General features: G+C 47.9%; 1 protein-coding gene and 1 long non-coding RNA gene across 5 annotated transcripts in view; both read left to right on the top strand.

Annotated features, from left to right (window-relative positions):
- The window catches only part of CLPB (ClpB family mitochondrial disaggregase), a 73823-nt gene that overhangs the window by 1041 nt on the left and 54036 nt on the right, over positions 1-18746 (top strand). For all 4 annotated transcript variants that reach the window (XM_068180773.1, XM_068180771.1, XM_068180772.1 and 1 more), the window contains exons 2-3: positions 734-785; positions 14511-14597. In XM_068180773.1, the coding sequence (XP_068036874.1) occupies positions 734-785; positions 14511-14597 (139 nt within the window). The remainder of the gene's footprint in view (positions 1-733; positions 786-14510; positions 14598-18746) is intronic.
- On the top strand, positions 816-9112 carry LOC137468783 (uncharacterized). The gene is made up of 2 exons (XR_010996179.1): positions 816-5521; positions 6025-9112. It is a non-coding gene; the product is annotated as an uncharacterized lncRNA (long non-coding RNA).

Raw genomic sequence — 18746 nt, forward strand, 5'->3', positions numbered from 1 at the left:
GCTCTCTAGGGAAGGAGTTATCCTTAATGCTTTAGTACATAAAGGGCTCCAGGAGAGCTAGAGACAGACTTTGGACATGGGTCTGGAGAGACAGGATAACGGGCAATGGTTTCCCACTGACTGGCTTCTTCTAACCCTGAGGGCCGGCTTAGATGGAATATTGGGAAGAAATTCTTGCCTGTGAGGTTTGGTGAGGCCCTGACACAGGTTCCCCAGAGAAGCTGGGGCTGCCCTGTCCTTTGGAAGTGTTCATGGACAAGGCTGGGAGCAACGTAGTCTGGTAGAAAGAGTTCCTTCTCATGGCAGAGAGGTGGAATGAGATAAGCTTTTAGGTCCGTCCCAGCCCAACCCATCGCTTATCCCATCTCCCAGAGCTGGGTGCTGCTCTTCCCTTCTCTAGCCAGGGGGTGTCATTCTGACTCTGTGGTAGGAACACTTCTGTGGTGTCTGGAAACCTCTAGCTGAGGCTGACACCTTGGGATGACGGTGTCCACTGCCTTGGGATGTCTGCTGCATCCCGCAGCACCTTGTTCTTAGGGTGTGTGATGGGGGACTGGTGTCAGTCACCGGGACAGTGAGGAGTTTTTAGGTAACCTGCTCGCAGGAATAGGCTCTTGCTCACTGGGTTGGGCAGTGAGAGCTCTAAGCAGCAGCAGCCCCTGCACATTCCAGGTTAGGATGTGCATGTGTGTTCTTCATGCTAACTCCCTCCTCCCTTCTTTCTGCATTTCAGAGGATGCTCTTCTGGAAGCTGCAAGGATTAACAACGTTTCAGAAGTCAACAGGTGAGGAGGGTTCTCAGACATGAGAGCAGTGTGCCAAGGGCTGGGAGGGCAGGAAAACCCTGTCAGCAGATGGGGAAGGAAGGGGCTGGCTGCTCCCAGCCCCCATGTGGTGCTCCCCTCACCCTCTCAGATCCAGAGTGGGTGGGGAGGGATGGGGAGCGCCCTTACTTGTTGAGTAGGAGGTGGATCGCAGATCCTTGTGCTGAGAGAGGACAGTGTGAGGCCATACCGTGCAGATGTGAATGTACCCCTGTGAGCAACACACTGCAGAGGCTCATCTCTTGGGGTCTGTCTCTGAACAAACAGCCCTTGTGGGTTCCTCAGCCTGAGCCAGGAGTTCTCCAGGGGTGTTTTGTCCCACAAGGAGCAGAGGACAGAGCTCCACCCAGCCAAGGAAGTCAGGGAGGTGAGTGGTTGGGTGACCAAAGATATAGCTGTTAGGGAGTGGAGCATCTCCAGAGCTCCTGTCCCATGGCAGCAGGCTTTTTGTCACAGTTGGCTTTGCCCACCTCGTTGGGGTGGTGCCATGGCACCTTTAAGGTGCATCTGGCAGCATTACATTCCCTGAGGTGGTAACAAGGGGCCAGTTTCTCAGGCTCAGCATGTGACTAGTCCCCAGGAGGCATGTTCTTCTGCAGCCAAACCTCCAGGGAGGGACTCAAAGGTTCCCAGGACGGTTTGTGAGCCGCAATGCCATGTAATTGACCAATTGCTCCAACCAGTGCTGGGGACAAGCTCTGGGACTGTGGGAGTAAAGCAAGTCTGCCATAAACTGGGAAGAGAAGTGTGAGAACCTTGGAGCTGCTTCTTGAACAGGGAGGTAGGAGCTGCCATCTCCATGTAGAAGCAAAGGGAAGAGAAGGATGGGTGAGGAAGAGGAGAGGGAGAGGAGAGGGAGAGCCCTCTTGGCCTGCAGCCAGGGGATGTTCCAGTTTCTAGGATCTTGGATGAAGCACCTGGCTCTGCTACACCCCAGGGCTGAGATCTGGCCTAGATCAAGGGCCAAAGAGGATATTGGTGTGCAGCTAATTGGCACATGTGTTCTGCTTGTAATTGCAGGAAGCTGCTGTTTAGGGATGTCTGAGTGATTTGTGAGCCTGGTCAGGCAGATCAGCAAGAGGGATGCTCTCTGCTCCAGCTCAGGGTAGGGCTGGTGGCTGTACACCATCCTGCTGGGCTGCATATCTGCAGCTTCTCCCTTTGTTTCCATGCTCTGTCACAGAATTATTTGGGTTGGAAAAGCCCTCTGAGATCATTGAGTCCAACCATTCCCCCGGCACTGCTAAACTCACCACTAAACTGTGTCTCCAAGTGCCACATCTATATGTCTGTTAAATCCCTCCAGGGACAGTGGCTCCACCACTGCCCTGAGCAGCCTGCGCCAGGGCTTGATGACCTTTTCCATGAAGAAATTTTCCCAAACATCCAACCTAAACCTCCCCCACAATTTGAGGCTGTTTCCTCTCATACAGTCATTTGCTACCTGTGAGAATAGCCTGACCCCCACCTGGCTACACCTTCCTTTCAGAGAGTTGTACAGAGGGAGAAGGTTCCCCCGAGCCTCCTTTTATCCAGGCTGTCCCCCCAGCTCCCTGAGCCACTCCTCATCAGCCCCTTTGGTCCTGATCCTTCAGCAGCTACACTGTCCTTCTCTGGACCCACTCCAGCACCTCACAGTCTTTCTGGTCATGAGGACCCTAGCACTGCACACAGGATTTGAGGTACCTAATCCATGCCCAGTACAAGGGAACAAGGATCTGCCTTAGGCATACTGACCACACTGTAGCTGATACAACTCAGGGTACCATTTGCATTCTTGCCCACTTGAGCACACCTGGCTTATGTTCAGCTGCTGTCAATCAGCACTCCCAGGGCCTTTCCTGCTGTGCACTTTTCAGCCACTCTGCTCTCAGCTTGTATATCTGCACAGGGTTGTGGTGACCCAGGTGCAGGATCCAGCACTTGACCTTATTGAACCTCATACAGTGGCCTCAACCAATCGAGCCAGCCTGTCCAGATCCCTCTGCAAAGGCTCTCCAGGGCCTTCCTTCCTATCCTGTTCCCTGTGGGGCTGGCATCCCTCTCACTGTTTGAAGCTTTTTGCCTAACTCTGCTTGGCACATGGTTTTTGCTTGTGCAAAAAGCATGAATGGTGAAAACTACTGACTCACTCTGCTGCAGGCAGTTTCAGCATCAAACATGATGAAGAGATTGGGGCATCCCTCTTACAAGGAAAGACTGAGGGAGATGGGGCTGTTAAGCCTCAAGAAGAGACGACTTGAGAGGGGAACGGATCTTTGTCCATCAGTGCCTGCAGGGAGGTTGTCAGAGGATTGACCAGGTTCTGCTCAATAGGTCCCAGCAATGGGACAAGAGGCATCAAGAAAAACTGGTGCACAGGAAGTTCTATCTCAATATGAGAAAGAACTTTGTATTGTGAGTGTGACAGAATACTGGAACAGCCTGCCCAGAGAGCCTGTGGAATCTTCTTCCTTGGGGATATTCAAATCCTGCTTGGACACAAGCCTTTGCAGCCTGCTCTGGGTGAATCTGCTTAAGGAGAACGTAGGACAAGGTGATCTCCAGAAGTTGCTTCCCACCTCAACCACTCTCTGATTCCATTAATCTCTTTACAATAAGCTTCTACAGCCCAAGATTGCCAGACCTACTGCAGAGCTGACAGAGGAGACAGAAACTGTCTTGCCTTCAATGCTTTCTCCACCTGCAAGGGGTAAAGTCCAAACTGAGCTTTGATGGGGCGGGAGTGTGACAATCCAGCTGGGCAGCCATCCATGGAACATTACCTGTCCTCCTGCCATACTGCTGTCCCCTGCCTGCACTGTCCCCTTGGGTGTCAGGAGAGGGAAGGCTGTGCTGGTATTTCTTGTACAGCTTCAAGCTTGTTTGAAATGGGGTGCTGACCTTTTCCAAGCGCCTTCAGCTGACACTTGGTCATGGCCCTCTGCACATGAAAACATCAGAATACAGTTACTAGGAAATACAGTCTTAGTCTATAGTGTAGAAAATGGCTGTGTGAGAGAGAGTGGGAGGTACCAAGAAGATCATGAGATCCTGCCTGCAGTACTGACTCTAGCTCTGGGGCCCTCATCATGAAAAGGCTGTGGAGCTGCTGGAGTGAGCCCAGAGGAGGCCATGGAGGTGCTCCTAGGGTTGGAGCCCCTCTGTTCTGGAGACAGGCTGGGAGATCTGGGGTGTTTACCTGAAGAGGAGAAAGCTCCTGAGAGACCTTGAAGCCCCTGCCAGTGCCTAAAGGGGCTCCATGACAGCTGTAGAGGGATTCCAAGGGCATGGAGTGACAGGGCAAGGGGGGGTGGCTTCAAACTGATGGAGGGCAGAGTTAGATGAGATATTGGGAAGAAATTCTTCCCTATGAGGGTTGTGAGTCCCTGGCACAGGCTGGCCAGAGAAACTGTGGCTGCCCCATCCCTGGAAGTGATCAAGGCCAGGTTGGATGGGTCTTGGATCAACCAGGTCAAGTGGAATGTGTCCCTTCCCATGGCAGAGGGGGTTAGAACTTGTGGACCTTTAAGGTTTCTCCCAACCCAAACCATTCCATGATTCTGTGATTATTCCAAGCAGTGATTTTTAACTCTAAAAAGGAACAGGCCTTTCAGGCATAGCAGACAGACCTCACTGGAATACATGTTTGTATTGCTGCAGGAAGAATGCATATCCACAGGCTGAATCCAGCCCCTCTGCTGTGGGCTTGCTTCTGCCGTCTCTGACTCCTTTGAGCTTCCAGCCAAGTTTTCTCATCGCTAACCACTTATTGAATGCAGGGAACCAGGCTGAATTCTTCATTGAGCTGAAAGAACGTGCTAACTTCTGAGAGCATCCCCTTTGGAGCATGTGGCAAACTAGCTCTTCCCTCCAAGCCCTTCATGCTGTTAGCCAGCACAAAATATAATAACTAATTGATGTAGATAGTTTAATTTCCCTCAGCCTCAGTTGTTCTGTGCATTTGGAGGGAAAGCAAGAAGCAAAGGCATAAAAGTGGGCATCTCATTCCCACTTGTGTTGATATTCAGTATTAATATTGATTCTTTGTGTTCCAACTTTGTTTCTTAGTAAGCCACCCCAAAAGCAGAGGCTTTCAGCAGTTTTCTCACCAGATAACCATGATGGAGCAGTGTTTTCCTCAGCCCTGTGCAGCTGTGACTCATGGAGACACAGAGCATGTGTCAGATGGCTGTTATCAGCCTCATTCCTAACAGCAAGCAGCCACTCAAATCTGTGTGGTAATGAGATCTGGAGCTGACCAGGTGCTCTCCTGCTCTCAAACGGATCCAGATGGATGTGGCAGTGGGGCAGGAGGCTCTATGTCAGTTGCTTCAGCTGAGTCTGCTCTCTCCAAGCTGATTTTTAAGTGGAGGAGATGCAGAAACAGCTAAGTCAGTCTTGATTGCCCCAAACAGTGATCACTCCATTTTCAAGCAGCACCACTCATCTTGGCTCTGACTCATCACAGTTCTGCCTCCTCCAGACTGTACTTGTCTCTTCTCCCTTGTTTGTAAGCAGCGCAGCTCATTGAGCAAAATTTCCCCCATTCCTGCCCCTGGAAGTGTTCAAGGCAAGGTTGGACAGGGCTTGGAACAACTGGTCTAGTGAAGGTGTTCCTGCCCATCGGAGGGAGTAGGAACAAGATGAGCTTTAAGGTCTCTCCTAGCTGTAACCCTTTCAATTCTCTCCAGTTTGGGGGGTGGACTGGGGGTACAGTCCCCCAGTCTTTTGTTTTTTTCCTGGCTCAAGTATTCGTTACAAGAATTCAGAGACTGCATTTGAATTCAGACACTGGGTAAAAAAATCCCTCTGCAGTGTGTCAGGCTTTGTTTACCTGGATCATCAGATCACTGAAAGGCACTGTGTGGAGAAGGTGGGCCTTTATGGGAGCCAGTATCCCATGCTGGACCTGTTGAAGCATCGTCTCTCACAGAATAGTTGTGTCATGACTAAGGCTCAAAGGATGTCGGAATGCTTTGTAGGGTGGGCAGAAGAGTCATGTCATCGGCTCCTGGCCACTAGCCATCAGGTACCTTATCTGAGTCCTGAACAGCTGTGACACATGTTCAGCAGTGATAGTGAGAGCAGGTTGGAGACGGGACTGGGAGATGATTTATAATTATATTTATTTCCATTGCTCCATGTTTATATGATGTTGAGCCTGCATTTGTCTGTGTGTATCTGAGTTACAAACACCTAGGGTTTTTAGGATAAAAAGATATTTATCATGTAAATGTCCCCTTTAATGTTTTCTCCTAAATGACCAAATTTTCAGGACTGTGTTTCAGTGAAAGTTTTGTTACTGGTTATTGAGTTTGAATTGGCCTGTGGCTGTGGGAATTCAGAGCAGATATAATAGCCCAGATTTCTTCATGTTGGCAATGAAGTATTGGGGGAGACTTATGTGTGCTGTGCTTTCCTGTTCTAGATAGCTGGAAAAGTGGCCTTTTTGATCTGCTTCTTGGTGTATTTTGGCCTCCCAGGATTGTTTGAGTTTGCACACTGAGTCACAGAGCAGTGTCTCTGCAGTCGGCGCCAAGCCAACCATGGGAGACAGGAGATCTTATGCTTCTTTCCAGAACAGCTTTAAAGCCCATAAATCCCAGATCTCTCTCTGGAAGCAGACACCAACACACCTGGATGCGTGGGAGCTTCTGTATGTCTGGAATATGCCTGGGAACCATCACAGGGTTAATTCCAGTTAGTGGAGATGTTTGTCAGCAGGGCTGAGTGCAGGAAAGCCTCCTGAGCAGTTCTGGGTTTGGAGGAGAAGCAGTCTACCAGCATGGATGTGGCCTGTACAACCAGGGGAGCAATTATTCCACTTTGCTCACAGCTCAGGAGTTATGGGACACCTTGGAAGATGTCAGGTAGCAGGTTAAAACATGTTGAGTGCTTGCTTACACAGCACATAAACTGTGAATGTTGGTGGATGTGAGGGAGTCTGACACTTGAGTTCAGACCTGCGCAGAGTAAGTTGAGCAGGTAACACATGCCACTTCCAGTAGAAATGGATTGTCAGAAGTGTATTATGCTCAAATTCCTCTGCAAACAATGATGACTCATTTCCCACTTGCGCTGCTGGCCTTTGCCTGAGCAGGATGGCAGGCTGGTAGGGTATTTTTCTGGCACACAGCTCAGCTGTTGCATTGGGGTGGCTGAATTGGGGCTACTTCATGTAAGGTTTCTCATTCTCTTCCAAACCTGGTGATGCCAACTGTCAAATCACAGAAGGATTTGGGTTGGAGGGGACTTTGAAGCTCATCCAGTTCCAGCCCCCTGCCATGGGCAGGGACATCCCCCACTAATCCAAGTGGCTACAAGCCCTGTCCAACCTGATTTTGAGCACTTACAAGCACGGGGCAGCTACAGCTACTGACATGTCTGTATTAGCCTTTTCATGCTTGGGTTGTACCTCTGACTTTTCCCACTCTGTGTGCTTCACCCATGGTGGTTTTTGCCCACCCTCTGTACCCCCAGACCTGCTTTCCTCTTGGAGTTTGCTTTACCTCCTGAAACTTGTATTTATAAGAGCTTCCCTTTGATTTTGAAAATTTATTTCCAGGAGTTTCTCCTTGGCCACTGGCCTCTCTGCATGGCCTGTTTGTGCTGTCAGGGCTAGGGTTACCAGGATTCCTCCAGGATCCTCCATGGGCTGGGAGCAGCTTTCCTGCCTTGAGAGCTGCTGAGAAATGCTGTTCCTCCTTCCTTTCCCCTTCCCCTTCCCCTTCCCCTTCCCCTTCCCCTTCCCCTTCCCCTTCCCCTTCCCCTTCCCCTTCCCCTTCCCCTTCCCCTTCCCCTTCCCCTTCCTCTTCTCCTTTCCCTTTCCCTTTCCCCTCCCTTTCACCTCCCTTTCCCCACAATGTGCTGATCTGTATGTTTTCGTGGAGCACCATGGTGTGTTACCAGCCCTGCAAAGATGGTGAGGGGTGAAAGACAGCAATGAGCTGTCTCCAAGAATACAGCAGCCACATCAAAGGGTTTCAAGCAGCTCGCTGTGTCCTCCTGTCCAAGCAGATCATTTTTCTGGCAGGAAAATCTAGCAGGGATTGTGCTTTCACGTTCCATGATATTGTTCAGTTAGGATGTTTTCCTTCCCCCCTTCTTCTGCAAAGCAGAGGGCAGTTCCCAAGAGGGTGAGCACATCTGAGGGTGTCCCACACTCTGCAGTTAAACAGTGACATATTGGAACAGGGCCGGGGGAAATGTCTAAGAGGCTGACAGAAACAGAAGCTATTGTTGTTGCAAAAGTTCAAGTTTCCAGCTTCCTCTTCCTCCACCTGTCAGGATGGAGTGCTGGGCATGCTCCCGGCACTGAGCACAAACTCAAACATGCCCTCTGGGCTCAGCAGTGTCACCGAGTCAGTCACCCAGAACCCCAGTGACGGGGTGAATAGAAGGCACATCTGTCCGGGGGCAGTGGGGGGAGAAGGCTCATCGCTGCCAATGTGGGCTCTTTATCTCTTCTGCAGGGATCAAAGTGCTAACTCCTTGGGAGCTGCTGTCTTGAGGTAAAATAGGGCATATGCACAAAGCAGTAGGTGTTGCTCTGCCCAGATTCCTTCAGCAAATTCCTGAGCGGACAGTGATATTCATAGAATCAGGGAATCACAGAGTGGTTTGGGTTGGAAACGACCTTAAAGCTCACCCAGTTCCAACCCTCTGCCATGGACAGCGACACCTTCCACTAGACCAGGTTGCTTCAAGCCCCATCCAGCTTGTCTTCGAACACTTACAGGGATTAGGCAGACACAGCTTCCCTGGGCAGCCTGTGCCAGGGCCTTACCACCCTCCTAGGGAAAAAATTCTCCCTAATATTCAAAGCTGCTGTCTGTCAGCTTTGTACCCTAAAACCATTACAAAAAAAAAAAAAAAGTATTATTGAAATCCCTTAAATATGAGTACTTCCCCAATCAGAAACAGCACCAGCTCTGGCTCATGGTTCTTCTCCTGACCGGGTCTTGGATCACAGAATCCCAGAAGAGTTTATGTTGGAAGAGACATTGAAAGGTCATCCAGTCCAACTCCTGCCAGGGGAAGGGACATCTTGGTGGCCCCACTGCAGTCAAAGGACAGTTTGTCATTTGAGAAACACTGGAAATGGCGCTAATAGAGCTGTATCCATGTGAGAAACTCCTTAGGAGGTGAGTGTCTTGGATCTTACTTGGTTAAAATGTGGATAAACATCCTAAACATTGATCAGAGGATTTTATTTAATTAAAATAAAATACTCCTGCTGGTAAATACATTTGGCTGTCTGGGATCTGAGCAGTGGTCTTGGCTTTATTGATTGTCATATCACTAAATCAGGCGGAGGAGAAATAAATGGTGGGCTTGAAGACCCTGAACATAAAGTTCAGTTGTCTGAAAATCTGTTAAGTTGCTGAGCATCTTGCAATGATTTCACAAAAAAAAAAAAAAAGCAATCCAGCTCCTAAATGAAATGTCAATGCATATTATGGTAGATGATATGATACAAGTAATTCCCTCACTGGGCTCAGTGATGTGGCATTCCAGATGCTTATGATGATCTAGATTCCTGAACGGAAAACTACTTGACTGATCCTAATACCTTTGCTCCAAGCCTGTAACCTAATCCCATAGGAGAGACTCCAGCATCCTTCCTGTTGGATGCACGATGATTAAACAGGTTTGACTGCCAGACTAGGATCTTTTTCATTATTATTTTTTAAAGAATGAAGATAATTCATTATTCAGTATATCCTTCCAGTGTGTCTGTAGAGAAAAAAGCCTTTCAGTACTCATAGGTATTTTTCAGTGGTTCCAAAGTTCCTTGAGAATTCTAAAATCACAGGATGATCGAATGGCTTTGGTTGGAAAGGACCTTAAAGATCATCTAGTCCCAACCCTTTTGCCATGGACAAAGATACCTCCCACTAGACCAGGTTGCTCAAAGCCCCATCCAACCTGGCCATGGACACTTCCAGGGATGGGGCAGCCACAGGTTTTCTGGGCAACCTGTGCCAGGGCCTCACCACCCTCTCAAGGAAGAACCTCTTCACCATATCTAATGTAAATCTCTCATCTTTTAGTTTAAAACATCATCTTTTTATTTTAAATAAGGGCTGATGTCCTGTCCTTTGTCTCAAAGGGAGATACTGAAGAGTTACACTGCAGGTGTGATTTATGAGAAAGCAAATGTAACAGGAGAAGGGGGTTGACTTCGCACTGACATAATGCAGGGTTAGATTGTATATTGGGAAGAAATATCCATTCACATGGCTAACCCATCCGTGGGAGTGTTCAAGAACAGGTTGGATGGGACTTGGAGCAAACTGGTCTAGAGGAAGGTGTCCCTTGCTGTGACAGTGGGATTGAAACTGGGTGATCTTCAAGGTCATTTCCAGTCCAAACCCTCCCATGAAATGTTAAAACTCATGACAGGTGAAATTAAGACTGACTCTTTGCAGCAGAGCAACCCAGTGGCTGGCAGAAGGTGACCAGGATGGTCTCTCTGCCCCTTTAATGTAAAATAATATAAATACCATGGTCAAGTGCAAATGGGCCTGATGTTTTGCAAAATTACATCAATTAAACTCTACTGAGGATGTTAATCAGTGGTTGGTGTTGGGCTTTAAGGCTTTTATTGCCAGGCAAAAGTTCCCAGCCTGAAGGGGTTTGTGTGCCTCCATCCTGCAATAGCTGATGCCTTCTTACCTGCAGTTTTGGTGTTGGGGTTACCGTGCCCCTTCTGGGTTCTTTTTTTAGGCTCCCTCTCCCTTGCCATCAAGATGCCTTTATTTCCTGGATTTTCTGTGGCTATTAGGCTCTCACAGTGGCACACTGTAGAAAGAGGGTGATATGAATGTTACTTCTTTCAAATGGCCAAGTAAATACAATGAAATTCAGAAATAACTTGGACATGTTGGTCCACACCACTCTGAGAGACAAGTGGAAGGGGATTGGGCATCACAATGTCTGGGAAAGGATTTTTGGAAGCAGTTAGGGTGAGTCAGGGGGAGACAGTAAGATCTCTGCCATTGCAGCATCCTGACCATTATCCTGAGCTCTGGTGCTGGTGGGAATGGCTCCTTAGGATCTGGGGGAGCTGGGCGTGGAGTTTGTTCCTGCAGTGGCAGCGAGCGAGCAGTTTTCCAGCTGAGGGAGCAACTCCCTGTGCCTGCTCAGAGGACATGGCACAGATGGAGCTGTGGTGTGGATTTCTGCTGCAGGCAGTGTTCTTCCAGCTGGAGCAGGTGATGGTGTGACCAGCAGTGGCCATGGGTCTGAGTCAGGCTACCTTATCTCTGTTATGAGTGCAAACACCTCTGTAAGCGGAGCTGCAAAGGGAGCTGATCTGTGCAGATAGCAATCTGCTATCCCCTGTGTGTCTGGGCACATCCGGCCTCACCAGGACGGAAAGCTTTGTGGCTGCACAGGGATATTTCTCCTTTCACTATTCTGTTGTCTGAGAGTGCTCTTTAGGCAGCAGAACTGGCAGCACACTCATGATATTCACTTGCAGGGATGTGGTGCTGGCAGAAGGAGAAAGCATAAGGATATTTCACAAATTCTTCATAGAAAGTGTTGTCCAGCCCTGGCACAGGCTGCCTAGGGCAGTGGTGGAATCCCCATCCCTGGAGGGATTTAATAGATGTGTGGATGCAGCACTTGGGGACGTGGGTTAGTGGTGAGCTTGGCAGTATTGGGGAATGGTTGGACTCAATGGTCTCAGAGGGGCTTTTCCAAACCAAATGATTCCATAATTCTGTGCCATACCCTGTGGGGGGCCAAGGCTGCTCTTGTGCAACTCCCCAGATGAGTTTACTGGGCCACTGGATAATGCAGGAGCTGCAGCTTGACCATTGTTAGCCATATGCAGGACTGTGTAGATCCAAACCCCCATAAGGCTGTATGTTAACCATCCCCGCTCTCCATCACCCTGCTGAGTGGTTCTTCAGGTATTAAACCACATAGAAAAAGGAAATAAAAATTGTATCTGGAGTGGATTCTGTGTGAAAATTTTTTCTTCAAGGATCAGACTTCTTTGGACCAAGGTCCTGTTGTTGATCTGCCAGATAGTTCATTACCATTGAACTTTAAATTGTAACCCTGGTAAAGAGAGCATAAAGCTTCTGTTGGTGCTGTGATCATTTACAGTGGTCACAAGCTCCTGAATCACAGTTGGGAGCAACAAATGAAGACTACCTGTTATGATTCTAGTATTTCAGCTATTAGGTTTCTGTCCAAGTGTGTAATGAACAGTTCAGAGCACCTAGAACCACAGCACTAGCGCTGGCCACTCCTTCTGTCAAAAAAAGGGTGGTCAAATTGTCCATCCAGACCCATTACCATAACACCATTTGAGTCAGAAGAGTTCACCAACATGCTTCTGTGTAGAGCTTGGCTGAAGCCTGTTGGCTCTCAAGCCCCAGTCTCTGTCAAATAAGTTCAGCTGGAGAGGAATACAGGCTTTTTATTCAGATGATGTTTATCTGACTGGTTTATCCAGTCAGTGGGGTGAACTGCATTCAGCTGTGTTCAAGATAGCAGCCAAAGTTCAGGCATTGCTGTTTGGAAATAACTTCAGGATTATCATACCATGTATTGTATCGCTGAAGGGTTTGGCTGGGAGGAAGCTTCAAGACTATCTAGTTCCAACTCTTCTGTCATGGGCAGGGACATCTTCCACTAGACCAGGATGCCAGAAGCCCTGTCCAACCTGGTATTGGACACTCCCAGGGATAACACAGCCATAGCTTCTTTGAGCAACCTGTGCCAGAGTCTCACAACCCTCACATCCAGGAATTTCTTCCTGATATCCCATCTAACCCTGCCCTCTGTCAATGGGAAGCCATTCCCTCTTGTCCTGTCACTTCAGGCCCTTGTCCAAAGTTCTCTCCAGGTCTTTTGGAGACCCTTTAGGCACTGGCAGGGGCTCTAAGTTCTTCCTGGAGCCTTCTCTTATTCAGGTTGAACGCACCAGGTGTCCCAGTATGTGAGTGTATTTGTTCCTTGGGATAAGTTTCTAGTGAAACTACTGTGAAAGTTTCCAATGAGGTTGAGCAATGTTGGCAAGACACCCTGCGTATATCTGTGAGTGTTCCCTGGACCAGCATTCCTGCTTTCCCTTTTTTTTTTTTTTTTTTTTTAACTGTAGGAAGAAGAATATGGTTCATTTACCTCCTTTTCACTCATTCTGTCCCAGCACTCTTAACCAGTGAGAGTGTTGCCACCAGAGCAGACCAAGAACAAGGAATTTGGAAAGACTGAGTTCAGATATGTACCTCTCTAGGTCCTTAAAGAAGTGATCTGACTTGTTCAGTGCATGTAAGCAGTCACATCTGACCACTTCCTTGCCTGGGATTCTGGACAGAATTTTAAGATTTCAAGTGGTGCTTGCACAGGTGGAACATGGCTGCTGTGTTCACTTGTGTCTCTCCCAGCACGGAGTTTAGTGACAACTCTTCCCTGTTATAACTGTGTGGAGGATGCACTGTGCAGGGACAGCTTCACCCAGAAAGGAAGATGGAAAAGCCTTAATTTGTGAAAAGGGAGACAGATAAACCAAGGGGCAGAGAACTGCTGACTCCTACGTGGTCCATTCTGCCTTCTAAAGCCTGACCCATGGCTTCCCTGTCTTGGTACTGGCAGCACCTTCCTCCTGCAAGAAAAATGGGTTCGTAATCATGGATTTGGTTGTGTAGAGGGAACTTTACATAGGCAGAAAATGGCAGGACATGGGAAAATTGCTTCAAACTCACAGAGGGGAGTTCTAGATTAGATATGGTGAAGAAGTTCTTCCTTGAGAGGGTGGTGAGGCCCTGGCACAGGTTGCCCAGAGGAGCTGTGGCAGCCCCCTCCCTGGAAGTGTCCAAGGCCAGGTTGGACAGGTCTTGAAGCAACCTGGTCTAGTGGAAGATGTCCATGCCTATGGCAGACAGACACCTTATCAGGCAGAAGTAATTGGAACAAGATGGTCTTCAAGGTCCCTTCTAGCACAAACCCTTCTGTGAATCATTCTGTGACTCTATGACTTGAACATGCAGGGTTTAGAGTTTGTCTCATTTAACTTGAGCACTGTAAAAGTTGTGTCTCAATTCTGAACTTCCTTTCTTCTTTGTGGTGTGCAGAGAGAGCTGTCATTTCATACTGTCTGGGCTCGGCACATGTTTTAGGTTGAGATAAAGTATCTGCTGCAAAAACCTGTCCCTTGCCATTATCTTGCAAAAGCTGAGAAAATTTTGGAGACATGAGGATAGTTTGGTTCCTAGTATTTTTGGGGGTTGTCTTATTTGTTCTTATGCTGTATGAGAAAACTGTGAAGTATCTGCAGGTGGCAGTGAGCCTCCAAAGGTTCGCTGAGCTGCTTCTGAAGCCTAATGGGTGCTTTTCAGCCAAAGGATTCAAATGTCATTGGAATTCAGGTTTATCAGTTTTGCTGCTGATTGGACCTTCAGAAATTATACTGAACAGATTAAACAAATAAACAAACAAACAATACAGCAAAGCAAGATGCTGGCATTGCACCCTTTGAAAGGAGTGGGATTGCCATCACCTGTATGTTTGTTTAAGTTGGGACACCTTTGAGAACTGTATTGAATCAACTTCATGTTGGGTCTTCTGGGCTGTGCTGGAGCAGGTGCCTGCACAGTAAAACATTCCACTTTCCCTCATTAGCTCCAGGATGCTTGAGGTGCTCTCTTTATATCTGTTTCCTGACCATATCTCTCCTCTTTCCAGGTTGTTGGAAGAAGGCGCAGATGTGAACACAAGGCACAAGCTTGGCTGGACGGCTCTCATGGTGGCAGCCATCAGCAGGAACTCCAGGTATGTGCATCTCACATCATGGTGACTCACTTCAACCTTTTCCTAAAGTCATATTAAGCTCTGTAGAGGATTCCCATAAAGTTTGGGATGTGCTGTGAAGCTTAACCCAAGGGAGCTTGTCACTCCCCTTATGCCCAGTATGTGGTGTGACAGATCGGGGCAGGCTGCTCCTCAGTCCCACAGATGTGACAGCTGAATTGATGGTGCCATTCCACAGCAGCTCTCAGGTTTTGGCCATGGATGAGCCCATACCTGTGGGATGTCATTGTGGTGGGTACCCCACCAGCCAAAATCCCTCCTGTAAGAGCTGTCCTATCCGTTCTCAGTGGTGAGGCTGTCACTGGGGCTGAATGCTGTGCCCTTGCCCCACAGTTCCCATGATAATCACTCCGGCTTCTTGTAACCTTTTAAAGACACTCCTAAATATATTCAGTCTACAACTAAATTCAATTAGGTTTTTTTTATTTAAGGAAAAAAAAGGAGAAAAAGAAATCTAATTTTGGAAATGTGGGACAGACGGGAGAATGAGCTTTGATGTTACAACCTCTCAGGGATGCTTTACTTAGTCACAAGTTCATAAGCAAAAAAGCTTAATTACTTGGGAAAACACAGGATTAAAGCAGTGCACAAAGGCTGAATATCCGCTCTCGGGTGACACTATCCCAGTCCATGTGCTGAGTTCGTGTGTGGTGCAAACTTTGATGTGTGCTATGACAAGCTGAAAGTTGTGACCTCCTTAGGGAACTCCTTAAAACAGGCCCAGAGGTGGGGGCTTGCGAATGTTTGTTTAACTTTGATGTCCAAGCAGCAACGGGCTCTGTTATTTGCCTGTCCATGAAGGGATGGGCTTGGGAGCCTCCCACCTTTCCCAGTGGACAATGGTCAGCAGCAGAGTGTGACGACTGTTGACCATTCCGAGTGACTGGTGAAGCAGAACAGGACTTCCCGAGTTGCAAAGGCTAAGGGGAGACAGGGAGAAAGGCTGTTTATGGTACAATAATTACCTAAAATCAGGCCTAAAATCAAGTGGAAATGCTAATGAAAACATCTTGACAGTAAAAAATGTGTGGACTCCAGGCTGGTCCCTTCTGAGAGGGCAGAGTCATCACCACGTCTGTCTTTGTTGTGTACCTGTCCAAAAGAAAAAGGATTTGGCTGTGTTGGGCAAATTCTGTTTATTTTTCCCACATTTTAGATGAATACTGACTTAAAGTGAAAATTAAGAAGACCTTGAATACCTGAAGCTCAGTATAACTTTTCTCCAGATAGCAGAAGAGTAATTAGATACTGTTGGACTTGGTGATCTTAAAGGTCTTTTCCCAACTTTGTGATTCTGATTCTATCCTTTCTGGAGGCAAACATAAATGCAAGCCAGACTTATTCCGTATTGTAACAGCTCCAGCACTGTGCCAGACAAGGTTTTGGCCCTCAGTCCTGTTTCTAGACTTGTAATGTTCACAGTGTAGAGTGGGAAATGCATTGAGCTAGAACATGACCCACAGAGAGTTTGAAATTCCTTACAAGTGGTTTGCTAATGGACCTAGTCTACAGGGTGAACTGTGTAACTGAAACTAGATGTTGTGGCCGGGGTGTAATGGGGAAGGGAGGAGTCAGAGGCCCAAGGATGCAGGATGGTTTTGCTTATAGAGTGTGGTCCCTCTGTAAAAGGTTATGCTTCATATCTCCTTTCTCCAGCCACAGCAACTGATCTTAGAATCAGAATAATGGGTTGGAAGGGACCTTGAAGATCATCCACTTCCACCCTTCTGCTGTGAACAGGAGCACCTTCCACTAGACCAGGCTGCTCCAAGCCCAGTCCAGCCTGGTCTCGAACGCTTTCAGGGATGGGGCTGCCGCAGCTTCTCTGGGCAACCTGTGCCTGAGCCTCACCACTTTCTCAAGGTAGAATTGCTTCCCTATATTCAATCTAACCCTGTCCTCTGGCAGTGTGAAGCCATCCTCCCTTGTCCAATCGCCTGTGCAATCCACCTGATGTGATGGATATGAAGTTGTTAGGACTTTTGGTCCTTCGCCTCTCAGGCCAGCAGCCTCTGGAGAGGTGAGCTGGGCTGTCCCTGGCTCAGAGATGGATGAGATGCAGCCAGCTGAACAGGACCTACAGGTACTATTTGCCTGCAAAAAGATCAAGGTCATTCCAATGATTAACTTACTGCCTCTCTCACCATTTCCTTTTTTATGGCTGCTGATACCTCCACAGGTTCCTCAGCATGGTTTTGAAGGGCTGGGGTGCTGGGAACTGAGATAAGTGTTTTCATCTAATAAAAAGGAAACCTTCTTCCACAACGCCTTTCCAAAGGTGTTTTTCAGAGAAGAACGACGTTTTCAGTCTCCACTGTGTGCTGGAGATTTCTGTGACTCGTCCTTTAGCTTTGTCATGTTTCCCGATTTCCACAGCCCTCACTCTTCCAATTAGACAGCCCCAGTCCATCTGTTTAATTTAATTCCAGAGGCATTGCTTTAATGATTTCTGTCAGTTGCCATCAGCTACAAGATGAAATCCAGTGTGCTGGAAGGCAAGTTTGGGGTCCATATTTTCTTTTTACAGTAAAACAATTATCATCTTCTTCCTCTTGGAAATGTCTTGTATCCAAAATGTGGGGAGGCATTAAGAAGCATTCTTCAATATTCCCATGGATAGGTCTCCATGAGAGGAGACTGGTGTCTGGCTGTGAGGGGAGATACAATAGTGGATCTAGTGGAGACAGATATTTAGGGTTTCTTTTTACATGAGACAGAGTCAACGTCCAAATTCTTTGGCTCCATGATGATACATGTTGTAACTGGGTCATGGGCTAAAGACACATCAGCTGTGACCATGTTTACAGCAGCAAAGAAAGGTTTTATGCTGTAATTCCTATTGCTGCAGGAATTACCATAGCATTGTCATATTTATTATTTAAGCTTTAATTAAATGCATACTCAGAGCTTTGTGGTGTGCAATAAAGCTATCATAAATGAAACCCCAGAGCACGTAGGACTTTAGCTGAATGTCTGTGTTCTGTAGAATAGTGACCTTTTTAATATTTGGTTATCAGCTACTCCGGTTTTTATCATTTCCACTGAAATAAAGTGACAGTGAAATATCAAGTCATCTTAACCTCCTCTGAGGCAGAGAACTACTTGTGTGGTAGGGGAAACTAAGGCACAGAGCAGCATGGAAAGTCTGAGTCCCAGTAGGATAAGTTTGAGTAGTTCTAAAAAACACTGGAACTAGCTTCTGCTCCCATTCAACCATATTGGCACAACCCCTGGGCAGCAATTCTGAAGGAGGGGGCTGAAGCATAAGCATAAGTCTGATGAGGAGTGGCTGAAGGAGCTGGGGGCCTCCGCCTGGAGAAGGAGAGGCTCAGGAGCGACCTTCTCACTCTGTAAAACTCCCTGACAGGTGGGTGGAGCCAGATGGAGATGACTCTTCTTCCAGGTAACAAGGGACAGAGAAAAAAGGAAACAGCCTCAAATTGTGCCATGGGAGTTGAGGTTGGCTATTAGGGAAAATTCCAAGCTTGAAAATATTGTCAAGCCCTGGAAGAGACTGCCCAGTGCAGTGGTGGGGTTACCATCCCTGGAGGGATTTAAAAGTCATATGGAAGTGGTACTTGGGGACAAAGTTTAGTGGTGGCCTTGGTAGTGCTGGAGGAACAGTTGGACTCAATTATCTGAAAGGGGTTTTCCAACCTAAATGGTTCTGTGATTCTGTGATTTTAAGGCTTCCAAAGTTTTCTGCACGGCTCAGGTGGTGGGGAGGAGCACCTGGGTGCATTCGCAGGGATTCCTTTCTCAGAATTCAGTTCAAGTGCAGTTCAAGCCTGTGCAAGGCTCCAAAAAGGCTTTCACAGTAGCAGCAGCAGCATTGCCCATGTTTTAATTGGACAGAAGTGCTCCAGCCATCAGAGCATCATTTTGTCCCCCTCTGAACTCACTCCAGCAGCTTCAGATCCTTCTGATTTGGGTGCCCCAGAGACGGAGTCAGCACTGCATATGGGGTCTCACCTGAGAGAAGCAGAGGGTCAGAATTGCCCCCTCCTCTGCTGTCCATGCTGTGGGATCTGCCCAGGGCATGGGTTTCTGACAGGGCATGTCAGGACATGTTGAGCTTTGTCTTCCCATTTCATTGAGGGCTTTAGCTTC

The sequence above is a fragment of the Anomalospiza imberbis genome, chromosome 2 (assembly GCF_031753505.1).
Source record: "Anomalospiza imberbis isolate Cuckoo-Finch-1a 21T00152 chromosome 2, ASM3175350v1, whole genome shotgun sequence".
NCBI classification, from domain to species: Eukaryota; Metazoa; Chordata; class Aves; order Passeriformes; family Viduidae; genus Anomalospiza; species Anomalospiza imberbis.